This window comes from Filicampus tigris, chromosome 18, assembly GCF_054856515.1.
Source record: "Filicampus tigris isolate MCC_2025a chromosome 18, RoL_Ftig_1.0, whole genome shotgun sequence".
Lineage (NCBI taxonomy): Eukaryota > Metazoa > Chordata > Actinopteri > Syngnathiformes > Syngnathidae > Filicampus > Filicampus tigris.
Genome location: NC_141234.1, coordinates 9,311,868 through 9,328,441, shown reverse-complemented (window position 1 = coordinate 9,328,441; position 16,574 = coordinate 9,311,868). Strand labels below are relative to the sequence as shown.

At 42.5% G+C, this 16,574-nt stretch overlaps 3 protein-coding genes across 9 annotated transcripts in view; 2 read left to right on the top strand and 1 right to left on the bottom strand.

The window, feature by feature from the left end:
* aste1b (asteroid structure-specific endonuclease 1b) overlaps nucleotides 1-13,705 on the top strand; it is a 35,715-nt gene extending 22,010 nt beyond the window's left edge. The window contains exons 2-10 of one of the 6 annotated variants that reach the window (XM_086013864.1): nucleotides 809-889; nucleotides 2,072-2,147; nucleotides 4,979-5,067; nucleotides 9,973-10,223; nucleotides 10,302-10,568; nucleotides 11,024-11,934; nucleotides 12,313-12,544; nucleotides 12,664-12,847; nucleotides 13,049-13,705. In XM_086013864.1, coding sequence (XP_085869990.1) covers nucleotides 9,986-10,223; nucleotides 10,302-10,568; nucleotides 11,024-11,934; nucleotides 12,313-12,544; nucleotides 12,664-12,847; nucleotides 13,049-13,319 — 2,103 coding nt within the window. In that variant the 5' untranslated portion in view covers nucleotides 809-889; nucleotides 2,072-2,147; nucleotides 4,979-5,067; nucleotides 9,973-9,985 and the 3' untranslated portion in view covers nucleotides 13,320-13,705. Of the gene's footprint in view, nucleotides 1-808; nucleotides 890-1,783; nucleotides 1,854-1,951; nucleotides 2,148-4,978; nucleotides 5,068-8,562; nucleotides 9,659-9,972; nucleotides 10,224-10,301; nucleotides 10,569-11,023; nucleotides 11,935-12,312; nucleotides 12,545-12,663; nucleotides 12,848-13,048 lie in introns of those variants that run through there. The other 5 variants (XM_086013868.1, XM_086013867.1, XM_086013869.1 and 2 more) reach the window with 5 other exon arrangements.
* smarcc1b (SWI/SNF related BAF chromatin remodeling complex subunit C1b) lies at nucleotides 1,454-9,313 on the bottom strand. Of its 2 annotated transcripts, none has more exons than XM_086013862.1 (28): nucleotides 9,027-9,313; nucleotides 8,618-8,737; nucleotides 8,297-8,382; nucleotides 8,134-8,215; nucleotides 7,962-8,054; nucleotides 7,605-7,674; nucleotides 7,431-7,500; nucleotides 7,258-7,333; nucleotides 7,035-7,160; nucleotides 6,842-6,924; nucleotides 6,659-6,765; nucleotides 6,284-6,343; nucleotides 6,097-6,125; nucleotides 5,848-5,963; nucleotides 5,686-5,757; nucleotides 5,484-5,597; nucleotides 5,245-5,398; nucleotides 4,899-5,009; nucleotides 4,175-4,234; nucleotides 3,834-4,092; nucleotides 3,681-3,746; nucleotides 3,566-3,612; nucleotides 2,799-2,898; nucleotides 2,567-2,709; nucleotides 2,297-2,431; nucleotides 2,044-2,176; nucleotides 1,875-1,955; nucleotides 1,454-1,786 (listed from the first exon to the last, which is right to left on the bottom strand). In XM_086013862.1, exons 1-28 carry the CDS (start codon nucleotides 9,192-9,194, stop codon nucleotides 1,719-1,721), a joined length of 2,829 nt encoding a protein of 942 aa, XP_085869988.1. In that variant the 5' UTR covers nucleotides 9,195-9,313; the 3' UTR covers nucleotides 1,454-1,718. The 2 variants fall into 2 exon arrangements, with proteins under 2 accessions (XP_085869988.1, XP_085869987.1); XM_086013861.1 differs by having other exon boundaries at nucleotides 1,869-1,955; nucleotides 9,027-9,312.
* A 329-nt stretch (nucleotides 13,706-14,034) lies between the features above and the next one.
* Nucleotides 14,035-16,406, top strand: LOC147132370 (uncharacterized). Its single transcript, XM_086014714.1, has 4 exons — nucleotides 14,035-14,209; nucleotides 14,847-14,925; nucleotides 15,034-15,246; nucleotides 15,332-16,406. Exons 1-4 carry the CDS (start codon nucleotides 14,156-14,158, stop codon nucleotides 15,721-15,723), a joined length of 738 nt encoding a protein of 245 aa, XP_085870840.1. The 5' UTR covers nucleotides 14,035-14,155; the 3' UTR covers nucleotides 15,724-16,406.
* Nucleotides 16,407-16,574: the final 168 nt, after the last annotated feature.

The following is a 16,574-nucleotide window of genomic DNA, read 5'->3' as shown; positions in this document are numbered from 1 at the left end:
ACATTTAATTATACTATACTCAAGAATAATTTCTTGAGTCATAAAAAGTGTTGCAAACTGTGCAGACTCATCATGGATATTGTTGGAATGACTCAAATATGTTACTCCTCTCTTCCAAATGAACAAATTGCAATCCAGTTTCCTAATCGGGAGGCGATTGATCCAAACCCCACAGAGAGGAGTGGCCCACTTTTCGCCATCAATAACTAACTAACGTGGGTAACTGTTCGGTGACCATAACCAGGCAAAAGAAGAGATGAGAATCAGATATGGGCAAGCAAAGCTGCAGAGCGGTGGTGACTGTGAAAGAGAAAAAAAATGTTCACTGATGCTCTGCCAAACAGAGCAGAACCAAATTGCTTCCGCGGCACACACATGCGCGCACAAGATTTACAGCTGGAAAACGTGAATAATATAAACACAAACACATCCTATAGTAGCAAAAATGTCAAGCCAAGATTTTTTTTCCCTGATATTTTTGTGTGTTTCAGCATGCAGGTTGAACAGATGGGTCCAACTGAGAACTAGAAAGGAACTATAATGCATCTCATTTGATGCCAGGCTATGTTGGTTATTTCATCCTGTTCCCGTGATGAACAGTAAGGGGTGGGCAGGATGGCCAAATCACCCCCCCGTGTGTCCATGTTGCACCATCAGAGGAAGCCGAGACTATATTAACAATGATGTACTCATTTCCCAGTATATAATGACATAATCGCATATTTATCTATTTTTTTGGGGTGGATGTTGTATTGACAGTCCCTTATTACTTTGGTTCACTTTTTTTCGTTTTGCTTGTTCCAAACAGAACTGGAAGAAACACTCACAAAAAAAAGGACGCAAGTTACCAAGACTGTCACAATATCTCCAGTCATCCTCCACGTATCAGGTGATGATAATCGCTGGCATCGGGACAAAACCTTGTACCTTCAAAATGGTCACTTTTGAGTAAACCCCCAAAATGGCAAGTTTGTTCAACCATTAGCATTGCATCGTGAAAGAGGGCGTGTTTTCAACACTTTAGATTGCTCGCTGATGTGTAAAAATAAAATCCACGCGTGTGGACTGACCATTAGTAGAGATGTTTGAAAAAAAATGTGAAATTCACCAAAATGTGACCTGTGAGCTTTTGGCCCGACGCTAGCAAAATGTCAACAATTTTTTTTTTTCTTTGTAAATGTTTGTTGTTATATTAACAGGCTTCCCCTCAATTGACCCACTTAGCAACAAGAGTGAATACGGATGATTGGAGAAACTCCCCTCAAGCTAATGCAGTGGAACAAACAAAAATGGACCTCACCTATTTTTCTTTCACTTTTGCTAACAGTTCAAGGCTGTAATACCGAATGCTATGCTAAGATCGAATTAGGTGGCGTAATCAATTCCTAAAAATGTGAAAAGGAAAAAAATGGTCTCAGCATTTTTCGATGAATCAGACAGCAAGACGAGCCGGTAACTTATAAAAACAACTTTAATGAGTGGAGATAAATCAGAAGATTCCTCAACTCGTAAACACAAATATTTCACAGACTTTTTAATGCTTTGAACTCGACCCGATGAGCCGCTCCGCAAACACGCACAGCATCCAGCCTACAATTGGAACTACCGGGAATATTTTTTTTTTTTTTTTTTTTTTTGGAACCATCAATGCTGTCATTCTTGAAGCGAGCACAAACTATTTGTGTCGAGTTAAACGGACGCTTGAAGCGTCTGTCCGTTCAGCTGTGGCTAGGTGCCGGAAGGCCGGGCTGAGCTGCTGTCATGCCGTCGGGTTGCGAGGACGGATCTGTGACATCGAAAGAAGCAGTCAGAGCGCGCCGGAGGTGGCGGCGGTTACAACCCGCGGCACAAAAGTAACGAATGCTCACACATGCCATTGGGTGCTCCCGGGTGGCGGGCGGCCATCGCTTGCATTTGTCCTCCACTCGGAGTGATCCGGTTAGCCATGGGCTGACCTGAAGAAGACCACAATGGAGTCTGTGTTTGATTTTTTTTTTTGTTTTTTTCCGGCTTGTTTTTTGCAAACAATGAAACTGTCCTAACCTGATTGCTGCAATGTGAATCCTGGCAGGTTCTGTTGCTCCCTCTGCTGGTGAAGCTTCATCTCCGCCTGTTTGAGCTGCTCAGTATGGAAGGACTGTCTCTCGGTAAGAAGCTGTTGTCGCTGCTGCTCCAACTGCAAAACAAGCAAACAAACATCTAATGGATACAAATCTGGTAGTAAAAATGCATCACCGAATAACTTTTTCTTTTTTTTTTTTCAAACGCGCGATGGAAAAATACACAATTCGCTCACAGCCTCTTTCTCACGATCCATGATGGTCTCCAGTTCTTCAAAGTGCCTTAGTTTGATCTCAAGCTTCTTCATTTGGGTCTCCACCAGCAAAGCCACGAGAGACTTGATCTTTCTCTCCTCAACTGCTGCCAAGTGCTGCGCGGAGGACAAACGACGCGCTTGTGATGCAGATTTATCGCAAATATTTACAGCCGCAGCTGCCGAGAGGAGCGAGCGGCCGATGTTTACGAGCGATTGGGTTTTTTTTCGAAACGAGAGGGTGCCCTTTACCTTCGCCTTTGTAGCAGCGGAGGCCAAAGCGGCCGCTGCTGCCGTGGTAACAGTGCTCTCGACAAGATCCAGCTCCATCACTGCTCTCCCCTCGTCCCCTTCCCCCTCCTGACGCCGCATGCCATCGTCCTCATTACTTGTGCCTGGGAAAGTGTTGAGAATTTCTCTAGTACAGGTAAAAATCTGTCCAAACTTTTTTTATGAAACCCCTGTGAAAGCACAGATTTTCTACCGATATGAATTGTGTCGCCTTCCTCGGCGTTCTCTCTTTTGACTCCTTCCGCTTTGGGCACGATGGATTCAACCAGGAGCCCATCAGCATTGACGGCAACCTGCATTAGGACCAAACACACGCAAGGCCAACATCAGGAAGTAGAATTAACTAGAGATAGACCGATATGTTTTTTTTCAGGGCCGATACCGATTATTAATAGTCGAGGAGGCCGCTAACCGATATTTGGAGCCGATATTCATTGTTTTAGCAAAAAGGAAAATATTGGCGTCAAAATCCCCCCCCCAAAAAATGACAACTCTTAACTTCGTTTAAAAGAGTTTTTTTCTTTGTTGAATATTTTTTTCAGATTTTCAAAATGTGGATTATTATACACTTTTGCCAATATACATCTTTGTTGTCAAATTCTCACAAAAAGGGAGCTCTCAGGGTCATCAGCATGTCTTATAAATTGAAATGAAAACTTAAACAATAGCTCCGTATATTTTCGACAGTAAAGAAAGTTCTCCAAAATTTCAAAATGACACAAATTTCACTTATCTTTGTTTTGATTTCAAGCAAAAAACAAAAAAGTGTGGAATGTTGCCAGGGTCGGTAGAATCCCTTATAAAGTTAACTGAAAATGCCCATAAATAAATAGTTAATTGAAGTTAACACAGTTTTAAATGGATTTATTATCGGCCATCACATTTTTTAAAAAAGGCCGATTCGATTCGGCATTTTGATGGAATATCGGCGCCGATAATCGGCCTTCGCTGTTCAGCTACCTGATGGGAACTGCTGTTCATCTGCCCTTGCGAAGCATCCATCGAGTCTGAAGGGGGGAAAAAAAAAATTAAAACATATATCACTTGTGTTTAAATGTACATGGTTATACTTTACCAGTTGATTTCAGTTGGTTGCAGGTCATTCCATTCAAAGACTCTTCCTGGACTTGTGAAAATTCCTCTGCGCACAAATCCAATCGTTAGACAGCACATCAAGTAAAAAAAACGACTTCTGCCGCAAATCCCCCCCACCCCCGCCCCCGCTCACCCAGCGCTGCCTTAGCAGCGGCTGACGCCACCCGCGGATCCACCACGGAGGCCAGGAAGGCCACAGTGCTCATCACGGGGTTCTCTGATTGGCTGAAGGGCACCGGCTGGTAGGCCAGCGGGCCCAGGGAGGCGGACGAATCCTCGAGATACGGGTCCTCGATGGGCAGGCGCAGGAAGTGCAGGATGCAGTCATCCTGCGTTCTGGAGCCCACGTGCTCCGATACTTTATTCCAGTCGTCTCTGTAGACCTCCAAGGCCTGAGAGAGCCCGCAAAACAAGTTTAACCGCATATGCGGTGCGCTCGTATTGTCATTCATAAAAATGGGACTGAAGTCTTACCTCCAGCAACAAAAGCGTCTCTTGCTCTGTCCATTCCCGTCCTGCGCAAGCGCCCTTTGTCTAGTGACACAACATCCATCCATCCGTCCGTTATACAATATCACTGGTAGAAATTGCAAGTCAATCCAAAATGTTTCTTTACAAGAATATGTTGTTTAGGGATGGACGCCGATATTCTGCGTCTTGAAGAATATCGGCATCGGCCTTTTTAAAATATCTGAGGGCCGATAATAAATCAATTTAAAACCGTGTTGGAATCAAAACAAAGATATGTGAAAGTTTAATTTTCTGTCATTTTGGAGAACTTTATTTACTGTTGAAAACTATATGGAGTTATTTCTCTTAAAAGTGTTTTCATTTAGCTTTTTAAGACATGCTGACGACCCTGGGTGCTCCCTAAACTTTTTGTTAGAATTTGACAACAAAGATGTATACTGTCAAAAATGTATAGTAATAATAATAACCCAAACAAATCTACATTATGTAAATCTAAAAATTGGTTCAATAAACAAGCGTTTCAACAAAGTTACGAATTTTCTTTCTTCTCGATTTTGATGCCAATTTCTTTTTTACGGAAAATTAATATCGTCTCCAAATATCAGTTATCGGCTCTGAAAGCAAAAATCTATCAGTCTATCTCTAATGTTGTTATACACAGGTAACAAAGAGAAATGTACAGAGGAGAATGAAAACACTTGAGCATGTTTTCTGCTGCCGCTGAGACCTTTGGGTGTTTCTTGGCGTACACGTCCATGCGCAATCCGAAATTCTGGCAATCTGAAGGCTTCTCTCTGCTCTTTTCAGGGAAGCACAACATGTGCTGCGATGCCGTCACCTGCGACAGTGAGTTCAGACAATCAGAAGTGATCTCGCGCCGTCGACTATCGAGACAGGTATGTGCCTTTTCCCAATCGTGTCGGCCTTCATGGCAAATGCAAAGATCATCAATTTTACAGTGGGGGAGGGGGGGGGGGAATTTTGGAATACGGTTGTGAAACGTTACAAAACTTTCCGGATACACTTCACGTGTTGTCAACTCTTGTCGAGCTGTTGTGAATTTTCCCATGTACCTGCAGTGGTTTGTGTTGTAAGGGGGCCAGCCCGGCGGGTGTGTCCGCCAATACATTAAAATGAGGAGTGGGTGGGGGTCCCATGGGAAGCGGTCTGCTCTCTGCGTCCACCTGGTAGTTAACCAACCCCCATTGCTCTAAGAACGCATGCACCCTGAACACAATGAGCGCCACCAATCATTTCGATGTACTTTTAAAAGATCGCATCCGTTATGAACGCGCTTGCACACATGGATTACCTCAAAATGGAACAAACATCTCCAGTGAGATTCCGCCGGCACGATGTTGAACTGAGATATTCCTGGGGGTTGAGGCGGTACGTGTCCACCATGAAATTTCGGTAGGCCAGGTAGCTGGAATGTACAAGACAGATTATGCTGTTAACAAATTTGGACTTTCGGATTTTTTTAAAATGTATTTTGTATTTATTTTGTCACTCACACTTCCGGCGATTTTGACTTGTTCTTTCCGTTGAAGAATTCAGGGAGCGCGCGTTTCTCTATTGAGTGGATGCTGACAAAAAAAGAGATTAGTCATAAGTCCAAATCAATACCAAATAATGAATGTTAGGACGCACAAATGCGTTTCGACATATTTGGTCACCCGTTGTTATTGAACCAGGACGTGTAACTCGGTATTATGATGTGATGGGTTTGCTCGGTGATGTTTTCCTCTCCCTCTAAGAGGCGAGGAATCTCCACTCTTCCCTCCTCATCGTCCTGGTACAGAATCCACACACACAAACACATCAACTGGTTGACATTACAAAAACATCAAATTCCAATATTTGTGCTTGTACAGCAAAAAAAAAAAAAAAAAAAAAAAGGATATTTTTACGGCAATCATAATTACCCTTCCCGGAAAATCGTCTTCCTGGTCATCTAAGAGAGAAATAGAGCAGAGGATGAGCTTATATGGCGCAATCATATAAAAAATGGCGGAAGAACTCGACTGACAAAAATATCCAACGATTCTAATGAGAGAAATTGCAAAATCTGGTAAATATCCAACAATGTTATCATTTGACAGGCACGTTTACCCAGGTCAGCCATGATCCCTCCTTTGACAGGCGTATTCTCGCTGTCCTTTTTAAAGTTGACTGCAAAGGACAGAATAACAATACAATCAAAGACACTTGAACGTGACATTTAGCGCACACATATTACATAAGGCACCGTTCGCTCTGCGCTTACTCTCGGGACTTCTGTCATGTCAAAAAATGTGTTTCAAATACAATAATATGTTTATTGAACCACGTGCGGATCCTTGAAACAAAAAAGTAATTCAACAGCTTATAATGATCTGCATTTTATTCTTAGTTGAAGTGAAGTCCAGATGTCGAAATAATGCAGTTCAGCTTTTTATTGTAGGAAAAAAAAAAAAAAAAAAACCCACACAAAACGATATATTTTACCAATTTTGGGTAATATGATCTCCTCCATGTTAGGAACAGGAGTGGGGTCCTCCATTTCTTTGGTCAAGTCCTCCTCTGGCTCTTCCTCTTGCTGCCCGCGTCGCCTCCTTCATGTAAATACCCGCGTGTTAACGTTGGAAAGTACAGAGCAACGCCGCCGTACGAGATAACATTGAAATGTACCCCTTCTTTCCTTTCTTCCTCGCTTCAGAGGACAAGGGAGAAGGAGAGCGTCGTCTCTTTTTGAAGGGAGTGGACTTCACGTCCTGACGCAGATGTGGAGAATTGTAATAAAAAAACAACAACAACAATGAAACAACAAAAAAACTCATTCTCATGCTTTTAGCCGCCGTCCGTCAAAAAAAATACAACAGACCTGGTCTTCTCGCATGTGTACGCGCTGTCGAAAAATAACAGGCACGTTCCCGTCATTCACACAATAGTCCTCTTCGTTCATCCACTCATTGAAAACGTCTGTGTCCAGCACATAACCAGCATGGACCTGCAGCACACAGACGCAGAAAAATAACGATCGTACGGTCGATAGTAAGCAAAGCCGAAACTATACGAACTATGCTAATAAGGCGCTGTGTGCTCACCCTCCACGGTTTCTCTGGATGAGGAGGCTCCTCAACATCTCCACTGACATCACTCGAGGGCAACCAGCTGTCGTAACTAGAATGATGATAAAAAAAAATAAATAAAAAAACAGTGATTTTTTTGCTTTTGTTTGAGAATCTGATGCATGCTCGCGTGTGTTCCTCTCCAATACCTGTCAGGGTGCATGCCCCAATGCACCAGGATATGGTTTTGTTTTCGCATAACAGGCCGAATCCATTCCTCTGGAAAGCAAATACTTCAAATAAAATTCCATCCTCACTGTGATGCATTCAGTTATTACATGTATATGTTTTTAATGTTTTGACTATATGTTTTTTTTACTCACCTTCCTCTGTGGATGAGGGCAGTGGATATACGTGGTGACTGGCCAAGTTTTTGTCCACACTAAGTGTGCCCTTCGTGGATAAAAGCAAAGTCAAAAATGTGTCCGGACAAGATTATCACAGAGGAATCACATGCTCCGACTTATATAGTCAGCCAAAATTATTTTTGTGATCGACATTGATCGAAGTGTCGACATTCATCTTTCAGAAAAAATATATGGAGAGGCGCTCAAAGGAAGGGCTTCAATTTAGAATAAAGTTCCTAACATCTTGATTGTTTTAATTTGCAATCCAGCCGGCATACAAAAGGAAATCATGAAAACAATGACTGTCGTCGTTCAAACGTGCAGAATCTTTACCTGGTGCTTTGTAACGATGCCACTAATTCTGCTAGCCAGCTCCTGATCCAATGAAGGGTCCAGATAAACCACCGGGTGTGACATACAGTTGTGCTGTTGACACACATACCCCCAAAAAAACATTCACATTCATTGCCTTTTAGGACATTTATGTTTACAAGTGTGTCATTACCTGTAATAGTGTTCTTTCAATCATATCAAACATTTCAACATTCCGGTCATTCCGTGATGGATTTTGCAAGTCAAACCTTCGCCTTTGAAAACAGAGAACGAAGGTCCAGTAATTCATGATCACACATAAGCAAAGACAGTTTATGGGCACGCTTGCGACTCACCAGCCTTGCTCAGATTTGAACTTGTAAACTGAACCGAGGATGTGACAGAGTCCACCTCCTGGCCGAAAGTCCATGAAACACTGTGTCTAGAAAGATAAATATGCCTCAGTCAGTGCTATTGAGTTGTTGATCTCATCAGATGGTGTGAGGGATTGTCATCATGTGAGGGAATTAAAACACAGGCATCATGCCCGTATTTCAGTTATATACGTTTCTTACCACCTTTGGGGATGTCATGACATTTTTCTCATGTGGATTTAGACAGTGGTAATGATCAAGGTAGGGTGTTTTGTATACATACAGAAAAGGTAAAAGGCTTACGGGTAGTTTGTTGCGGGCAGGATTTGGAACTCGTCTGCCAAACGCATCCTCTTGAAACTGGAGGAGCTGCAGCGTCACAGCAGCTAGTGCCTGACATGATGGAGCATCCACCAACACAGACTAAACAAAAGAGATTTTATGAATATCAGGAGGGCTTGATGATTGACAATCACGGTGCTGCATTTTTTTTACTAATATTCTAAACGCCAACCGGTAAAATTATTACGATTCACAATTGGTGAGATGCTAAATTTGATTTCAGTGTGGATTCGCAGTTTCATTTTTTCATTTTCATTGTTTATTATTATTGTTTATAGGAAAATGTCGATGCAAAGGTGAACCCCTGAGGGATGTCTGTTTACAATCTGCAGGAAGGCGGTGACCAGCTTTTTAGCTTCGAGCTACCTACCTTTTTGTAGTACTTCCCGAGCCACTGGCGCACTAGCTCCAGCTGAGCTAATATGTCAGGACTCTCCCAGAACCAAGCTGACGGACTGCTGTCTTTTTTCCGATGTGCGGCGAACCCGGAGCTGGTCTGACTTGTCCCTGGAAATTCAACGTTCGTTGCTCCGGACATAGCGAGAATAAACACTGATTAATATGAAACGACAGAACAAAACTGGCTAGCGCATGCTAGCTTCGGGGATCTCGCGTTCTGTCGCGAGATGGCAGATCCACGCTCGTCAACGTAAAAAAGAAGAAGAAATGCTGCTCTTTGTTCGATAGAGGGCGATGATGAGCCTCACCAATTGAAACCAGGAAGAAGTAATAGAAGAAAAGGGAGAGGCGTCAAAACAAGTAAGCCAGGAAAATACAGCGCAGGGAAACAAATCAAGCTTTAAAGTAGACTAGATGAACAGGTCTGGAGTTGACATTCTGTTCAAGAGAGGCGTGAATTTGAGGCAAATCCAATCCACGGAGGTAAAGGTACGGTACTATTTGTGAAGAAAAGGAAAAAAGTTTGACTTTAGGCTCCATTCTCGTAAGAGTACAGGATGAGAAACGATTGTAAATAGTGCTGGGACATAAACGATGGAAGCAGTGAGTAACCGACTAAACATATTTGCGAATACAAGGTTTTTACGATTTAAATCGTGAACCGTCGTGATGTGTCTTAAGCAAACTAATGGAATTCAATGAGACCAATTATTATTATTATTATTATTATTATAAATATATATTTTTACTGATCTCCACAAATTTGCTTTTGCAATCCATACATTCTCTTGCGGGTAGCACATAGTAGCAACGTGACAATTTCCCCAAATTGTTAGTCTGCCAAAAATGCTGGGTCTGGTTGGTGTGTAGACTTTTTCCATCCACTGCATACTTTTAATCCTTGTCTGTCCTTCCAGTGCCTGAGATCACATGGGCGTTCATGGTCTTACTACCTTTGTGGAAGGAAACCAACAGTTCCTTTTTGACTTGAAATTCAAAGACAGCCGTCTGCTTGTCGACGGCTGCAGTTTGTATTTCAATCTCTACTTGAAACACGGTTTGGACCGACAGCATGGAGGAGATTATGATACCTTTGCATCCCTCGTCCTCGAGTTTGTCTCGGCTCTGCGGGCCTGTAATATTGAGCCATATGTGGTTCTGGATGGAGGTAACCACGTTATTTAAGATCAGACTTTAATCTCTATTCCTGTCATAACTGAGTTCTTACAGTCTCATAACTCTTCAGGGATTGACCCCAGCAACAAGAAGTTCGGCACTCTGCAGCAGCGTCTGCAGTCCAAAATAAGGGAAGCAGAGAATATGTCTCACGGCCGCAATGGCTCGGTTCTCCCCATCCTTACAAGGCAGGTTTTCATTGAAGTCCTAAATCAGAAGAAGGTCTCCCTCATCCAGTGTCTTGCAGAGGCTGACTGGGACATTGCCTGTTTGGCTCGCCAATGGAGGTGCCCAGTTCTGAGCAACGACAGTGATTTTTTCATTTTTGACCTTCCAGGTATAGTACTTGCCTCTAAAGAAGATACAATGCTGTGAAAAAGTATTTCCCACCCCCTTCTGATTTCGGTTCACACCCATCTGAAATCAGAATGCCATGTTTACACTAGTGAAGGCGCATGGAACATATTATTGCAAAGAATTTTTGGGGCGTTAACGTCCCCTTAAAAAACAAACCACGCCATGCCGAAAATCCACAGAAATTCATGAAAAAATGAAAAAGTGATGGAAATCACTCCAGAAAAGGTTACAAAGCTATTTCCAGTGCTTTGGGACTTTCAGTGATTATTTTGTATTTACAGGTACTTTGGTTGCCTCCATGATATCACAAAGTTGTCTTAATAATCCAAAATGTGATAAGTACGAAAAAAACAAATCAAACATCGGCAAGGGGCAAATACGTTTTCACGGCAGTGAATATATTTTATTTGATAAAGGTATTTTGTCTCATCCTAGGTGGATACCTGCCTCTGCAGTTTTTCAACTGGACCAACCTCAATGGTAAAGCATCTCACTGCTACATCCCAGCTCGGTGCTACACCACTCTCGCTCTCTGCCGTTTTTATGGGGGAATGAATCCGGAGTTACTGCCTCTCTGTGCTGTCCTGGCCGGTAATGATTACGGCACTCCGAAGGACGCCGAAAGACTCCTCGATATCATCGATAGAACAACCGGCGGCAAGAGGAACAGTAAAGCGCCTTCTTCCCGTATTGACGCCTTGCTTCGATGGCTGTCCTCTTTCCCAAGTTCAGTGCAGGCCCTGGCGGAAGTGAGGAGACTCATGGGAGCAAACAGCGGCGGCGGGCTCAGTTCACACCTGACGGTGCTTATGAAGGAGTACCATGTGACCCCTCAAAGCCCCCTGTCTTGTTGGTACACTGAATTCAAGATACCAGACGGGCATAATCAGACATTACCCAAGGGCTTGTCAATGGCTGCCACAGAAGGACGTTTGCCTCCCTTAGTGATTGATGCTTTGGTCATGCGCAGGGTGCTCCTCTATCCGCAGGTGGAGAACAGCAGGCAACCAAGCAGCCACTGTTGCGCAACAGCCATACGCCAGGCTATATATGGGATATTACTGCTCGAAGGGAGGCAAACGGATCCTGTCAGCGCCCAGCTGACGCAATTACGTGGCAGTTTGACCCAGAGAGGTGGGAGCCAAGCGCGCGGTGGGGTTCGATTCCCCCAGCAGAGCGGAAATGAAAGGTTCAGCCCGGATCAAGCTGCCGTCGCAGCCGCCCGGCAAGTCTCCGGCGACCCCGCCTGGGTGGAGGAGTTTGATCGGCTTAACCTCAACCTGAAGAGAAACCAAGTGGAAGCACAGCGGCTCAAATCGCATTTCCATGTGGATACTCTCAGCGAGGTAACTAGGAAAGATTTCACACTTTTATTCTCCTGTTAGTGATGTCATCAGCGCGTTTTCATACTAAAACTAAAACCAATACAACAATATCCAGTTTTTCTACACAAATGCTCCAAACCTGTTAGATTGTGAGCATATTTTGATTATAAATACGGTTTATCGTTGTTCATCTATCCATACCAAAAACATATTGTGAACAACTAATTGCTAAGTGAATGTAGCCTGCACTGTAATTTTGTGACGTGCATTGTTATTTTTGCGTCCTGGATACTTCCTGGAACTCTTGGACGCTTTTTTTGTGGTCTGTCTTAAAATAATTCAATTTCCGAAGGAATAGAGCTGATGACATCTCTGTTGCTTCTCCTTTCAATGATGCAGGTCCCTGGAATGATTCGTCGTAATGCCCTTTTTGAAGTCTTGCGGGTCAATCCGTCTGCGTTGGCGCATGTTCCTCCCAACATGTATCTACCCGTTGCAGTGACAAGCTTCTGGCTGCAGGAGGCTGTACCAAAGCCTTCGCAGCTTCAGCTCCAGGCCTTGATCGTGGGAATGGTTTACGGAGAGCTGGTTTTGATGCAGCAGAGTGGAGTTGTACGCTACCAAATTCCCAGTTAGTTACACTGCGTGACAAAAGTCATTTTTTCCCCCTTCAATATTTTACAAATGTTATTAGAAAAGCTCCAAGAAGTATCTCGCCCCGCTTATAAATGTTGTGGTCCACAATTCCAGCCCCAAAGGATAATTGGTCCGAGCCTTGTTTGATTCGTCAGCTGGATCAAATTCGTTTGTCTTCGAGACACGGCATGGATATCGCAGCGGCTCACAGTTTCAACCAATGGCAGGCCTGCCTCTGGAGCGCGCAGTGTTTGAATCAGCTACTGCTGGTACCAGTGAATGAAGTCCGTTTCTCACAGTAAGAAAAGAATGTTATACACTGTTTGCATTTCTCAACGTTTCTCACAAAAAGTTGGGCTTTTGGGTGACATTTCTGGGTGAACTTTTACCACGGTAAAGTTTATCGTGAGTTTCCATGCTAAATTTCACCCCGAAAGCCAAGTAAGAGACACATTTTTTCAGTAATTTGATGACTCTCCTCTTTGTGCGTTTCTATTAGTTTGTTCAGTGGTACCATGGCGCACGGCGTTCTCAACCTTCTCAAAAAAGGTCAAACGGTCGATCGTATGCTGCCCAAGTTTTCTCACGACGTTTACACACTCCTGCTGCGCACCGTGAAGAACTGCAGCTCCCAGCCTCAGCCTTCTCCAGCGAGAGGCGGCGCGGGGCCAGTCGGCAAGCGGGGAAGAAGAGGAAGAGGAAGAGGGCCAGGAAGGAGAGGGACCGACGGGATAAGCAACCGCTTTGCTGTTTTAGAAATCAATGAGTAAGACATGACTGATACGAAGACTTACAAGTGACCAAATGGATGGGAGCACATTTCGTGGAATTTTAGAAATGCTTAGTAACTCAAGAACCATGTTGTATTAATTATCCTTCAATTTCAGCTTGTGCCTTTTGATAGAATTTGTTGTAGTCATTTCAAACTGCGCAATGCCATAGAATATTATCAATTTCTATGATCAAGTTCTTAATATTTTCAACTGAAGTATGTTTTAAAGAAATGGACCATGGTCTGTAATTCTTGTATTCAATGCTTATGCTTTTTTTTATTGTCATTTTAATCTGCAATGCATACAATAAAACGTGACCATTTATACACATTTCAACATAACAGCAGACGAGCAATAAATAAAAAAAAAAGAATTGAAACTAATGCAGTATATTGACTTATTTGTCAAGTCCGTTTGTATCATGAATTTATTTATATTACCTGTCTTTTTACAGAGCAAATTTACAATTTATCCGAAAGTCTAAAAGAATCTATCTTTAGTTAAAAAACAAAAATTAGAAAGTTTGATTCGTAAGTCAATCATTACTTTTCATATCATAGCAACAAAAAATGGTAGAGAAGTCATTCACAGTCTTGGGTTCAATTAAATAAAATGCACACATGCTCATCTTAAAAGTCTCGTCTACCGGTAATTGTGCACATACCGGTAGTTGCATTTTCTACTTAAATGCAGTGTGTGTACACACCTGACTCCAATAATAAAGATAAGAAAAGATTTCAGCAGTCGTATGACGCTGACGTCACGCGGAATGTGGACTATTGTCTGAAATCATTGACACGAAAACTCTTTGGGAGACGCGCGAGTTACTGAAAATGCTTCGGTGCCTCTGCACTTGCTGCTTCGCAAATGAAAACTCCGACAACGAGGTACGTGTTCAAAATAATCCACTCGCGGTGCACTATTGTCAAAGGAATATAAGTGAGTGAGTTTGAGGTTTCAGAGACATGTTTCACATTTAGCTGCATAAGAGCTAGTGCTACAATGTGTTCTCTCTAATTAGGCATTACATAGTAGATAAATCAATAATCTCTATAAGGATTTAGGATTTTGGAATCGGGTCAAATTTCTTGATGAAAGGCCTTTCTGCCTCCTGACCGCTGTCGCTGTGTCCTTGAGCAAGGCACTGACCCCTCCTTGTATGCAAACGTGTGTGATCTGGTTATCCGTGTGGCGTGCAACACATAAGAGTGTAAATTGAATCCCCCCCCCTAAGGGATTATAATAAGCACCATTTAATTAAAATGGAATTCTCTCAACAAATCATTAAAAGGCTTTCTTGGGCTGTGCTCCATTTTCCTGGAATAGTCTTGCTGCTGTTGAAACCCCATTTAGATTAATTATGTCGAATTGAATGCCATTCATAGTTATTTTATTTGCCCTGTTTTGTTTTTATGTTCATTCAATTTTGTTATCGTCTGAAATTGAATGCAGTTGTCTTGCAAAATAGATCCCCTGGTTAAATAGATGTTCAATTAAAAATATATGACTGAATTGCATTATCAGAGGCAGCCTCTCCTGCAGCCCTGCCCACCTGAACTAAATGGAGCTGAATCTGCTCGGCTAACACGGCCAGTCCACAACGGTATGTCATCCTTAACTCAGAATTGGTCTTATGATCAGCACTTCCTGTTTAGTCAATGTGCTAACAATTTGTGCAGTTTTGTGATTACATTTTTTTTTTTTTTGCTAGATGCGCAGCAGACAGGCAGACTGGTGATGAGGCGGGTATGCGTGCCCGAACTGGACTTGAGGTTTTCCGACGTGGCCGAGACCTTCAATGAGCTGCAAGAACGTTTCGAGACGATGCTTCGACACATCAGAAACCTGCAAAAAAATTGTGGCTGTAGACACGACGCTCATCTGACTATATCCGAATGCGTGGGCAAGATCAGAGAAGAATACAGTAAGTGGCTTTAGGAAAGGTCAAATTATGACTACGAGTTTCAATGAGGCCTATTTTGTTCAATTTCCTATCATTGCTCTTCTAGGAGACAAATACAAGGTCTCGCTAAGGATGAAGGGCTACGACTTCTCCCTCTGTGTGGTCGCCGTGGATTCAGACGGAGCAGAGACTGCGGTTCCTCCCGCTCTGCGATTAGCTCAAGAAGAGCTGAAGTGCACTTCTGAGAACACCAAGGCCGCCATATCAAAAGGTACCATCCTTCAAGAACTGATTGGCTGGCTACTGCGGAGCAAGGTTAAAATGACCGAACAGGTGAAGGGGGTCGCGGAGACTTACCAGGAGCAGGGAAGACTTAATGAGAATCTGGAAAAGAACATGAAGGAAGTCAAGAGGGCGAAGGAGTTGTCGGTGAAATACAGAAAACATGCTGAAGAGGTCCTTACTGAGGCAGTTCAGATAGCGGGTGCTCCTCTGTAGTTCACATTTCTTAACTGAATTCATTGAACATCACAGAGAATTAAATGACGAGTATTCAAAAAAATAAATAAATGAAACATAGCCTCCACTACCTTAATTTTAACATTTGGGGAAAGGGCTAAAAAATTACCATCTCTGTGTTGTTGGATATTTGAAAACTAACGATGAACCCACGTATGTAGACACATAATATAACAATACTAACAAGCATATATGCTTTATCCTCTGCGAAGAACAACACATATTACTGCTGTATTGATAAGTCCAGAGCAGGTGGCCAAGGCACCCACATCAGAATGAGCAACACAATGTGCAATGAAGTGTGAAAAAAAAAACAGTTTAGTTTCTTTTAATTCTATTATGTCATTACTGTATATTTTTACAAAGTATCATATTATGGAGTGCTATTTTTTTTCTCTTGTTTTTTTTTCGGGGGGAGCTGGAGCAGATAAATGGCATTTTCTTTCATTTGAATGTGGAAAGATTATTTGAGATACAATTTTTTTTTGTGTTCTGAGCATGTTCATTGAACAAATTAAAATTGTATCCAAGGCACCGCCGTATGTTCATAGGCACATTCAAGGTATTAATAGACTGTCAAAATCAGATATTTCTACATACCTGCACTGATATTTTCAAACTTGTGTATTATGCATCTTATAATAAACGGAACGAATGCTGCACTTGATTGACAAATCTGCATTTGTTTATATTTGTTTTTGTACTTTCATTCACCAACACCAGGTGGCAGGAGATACCCATAATGTATTTATTATGCAGAGACTACCTGGGTCAAGAGAAAATGTGTTATGGTTATTTTTAACATCGCCGTGGTTAAATATAATCAAGCT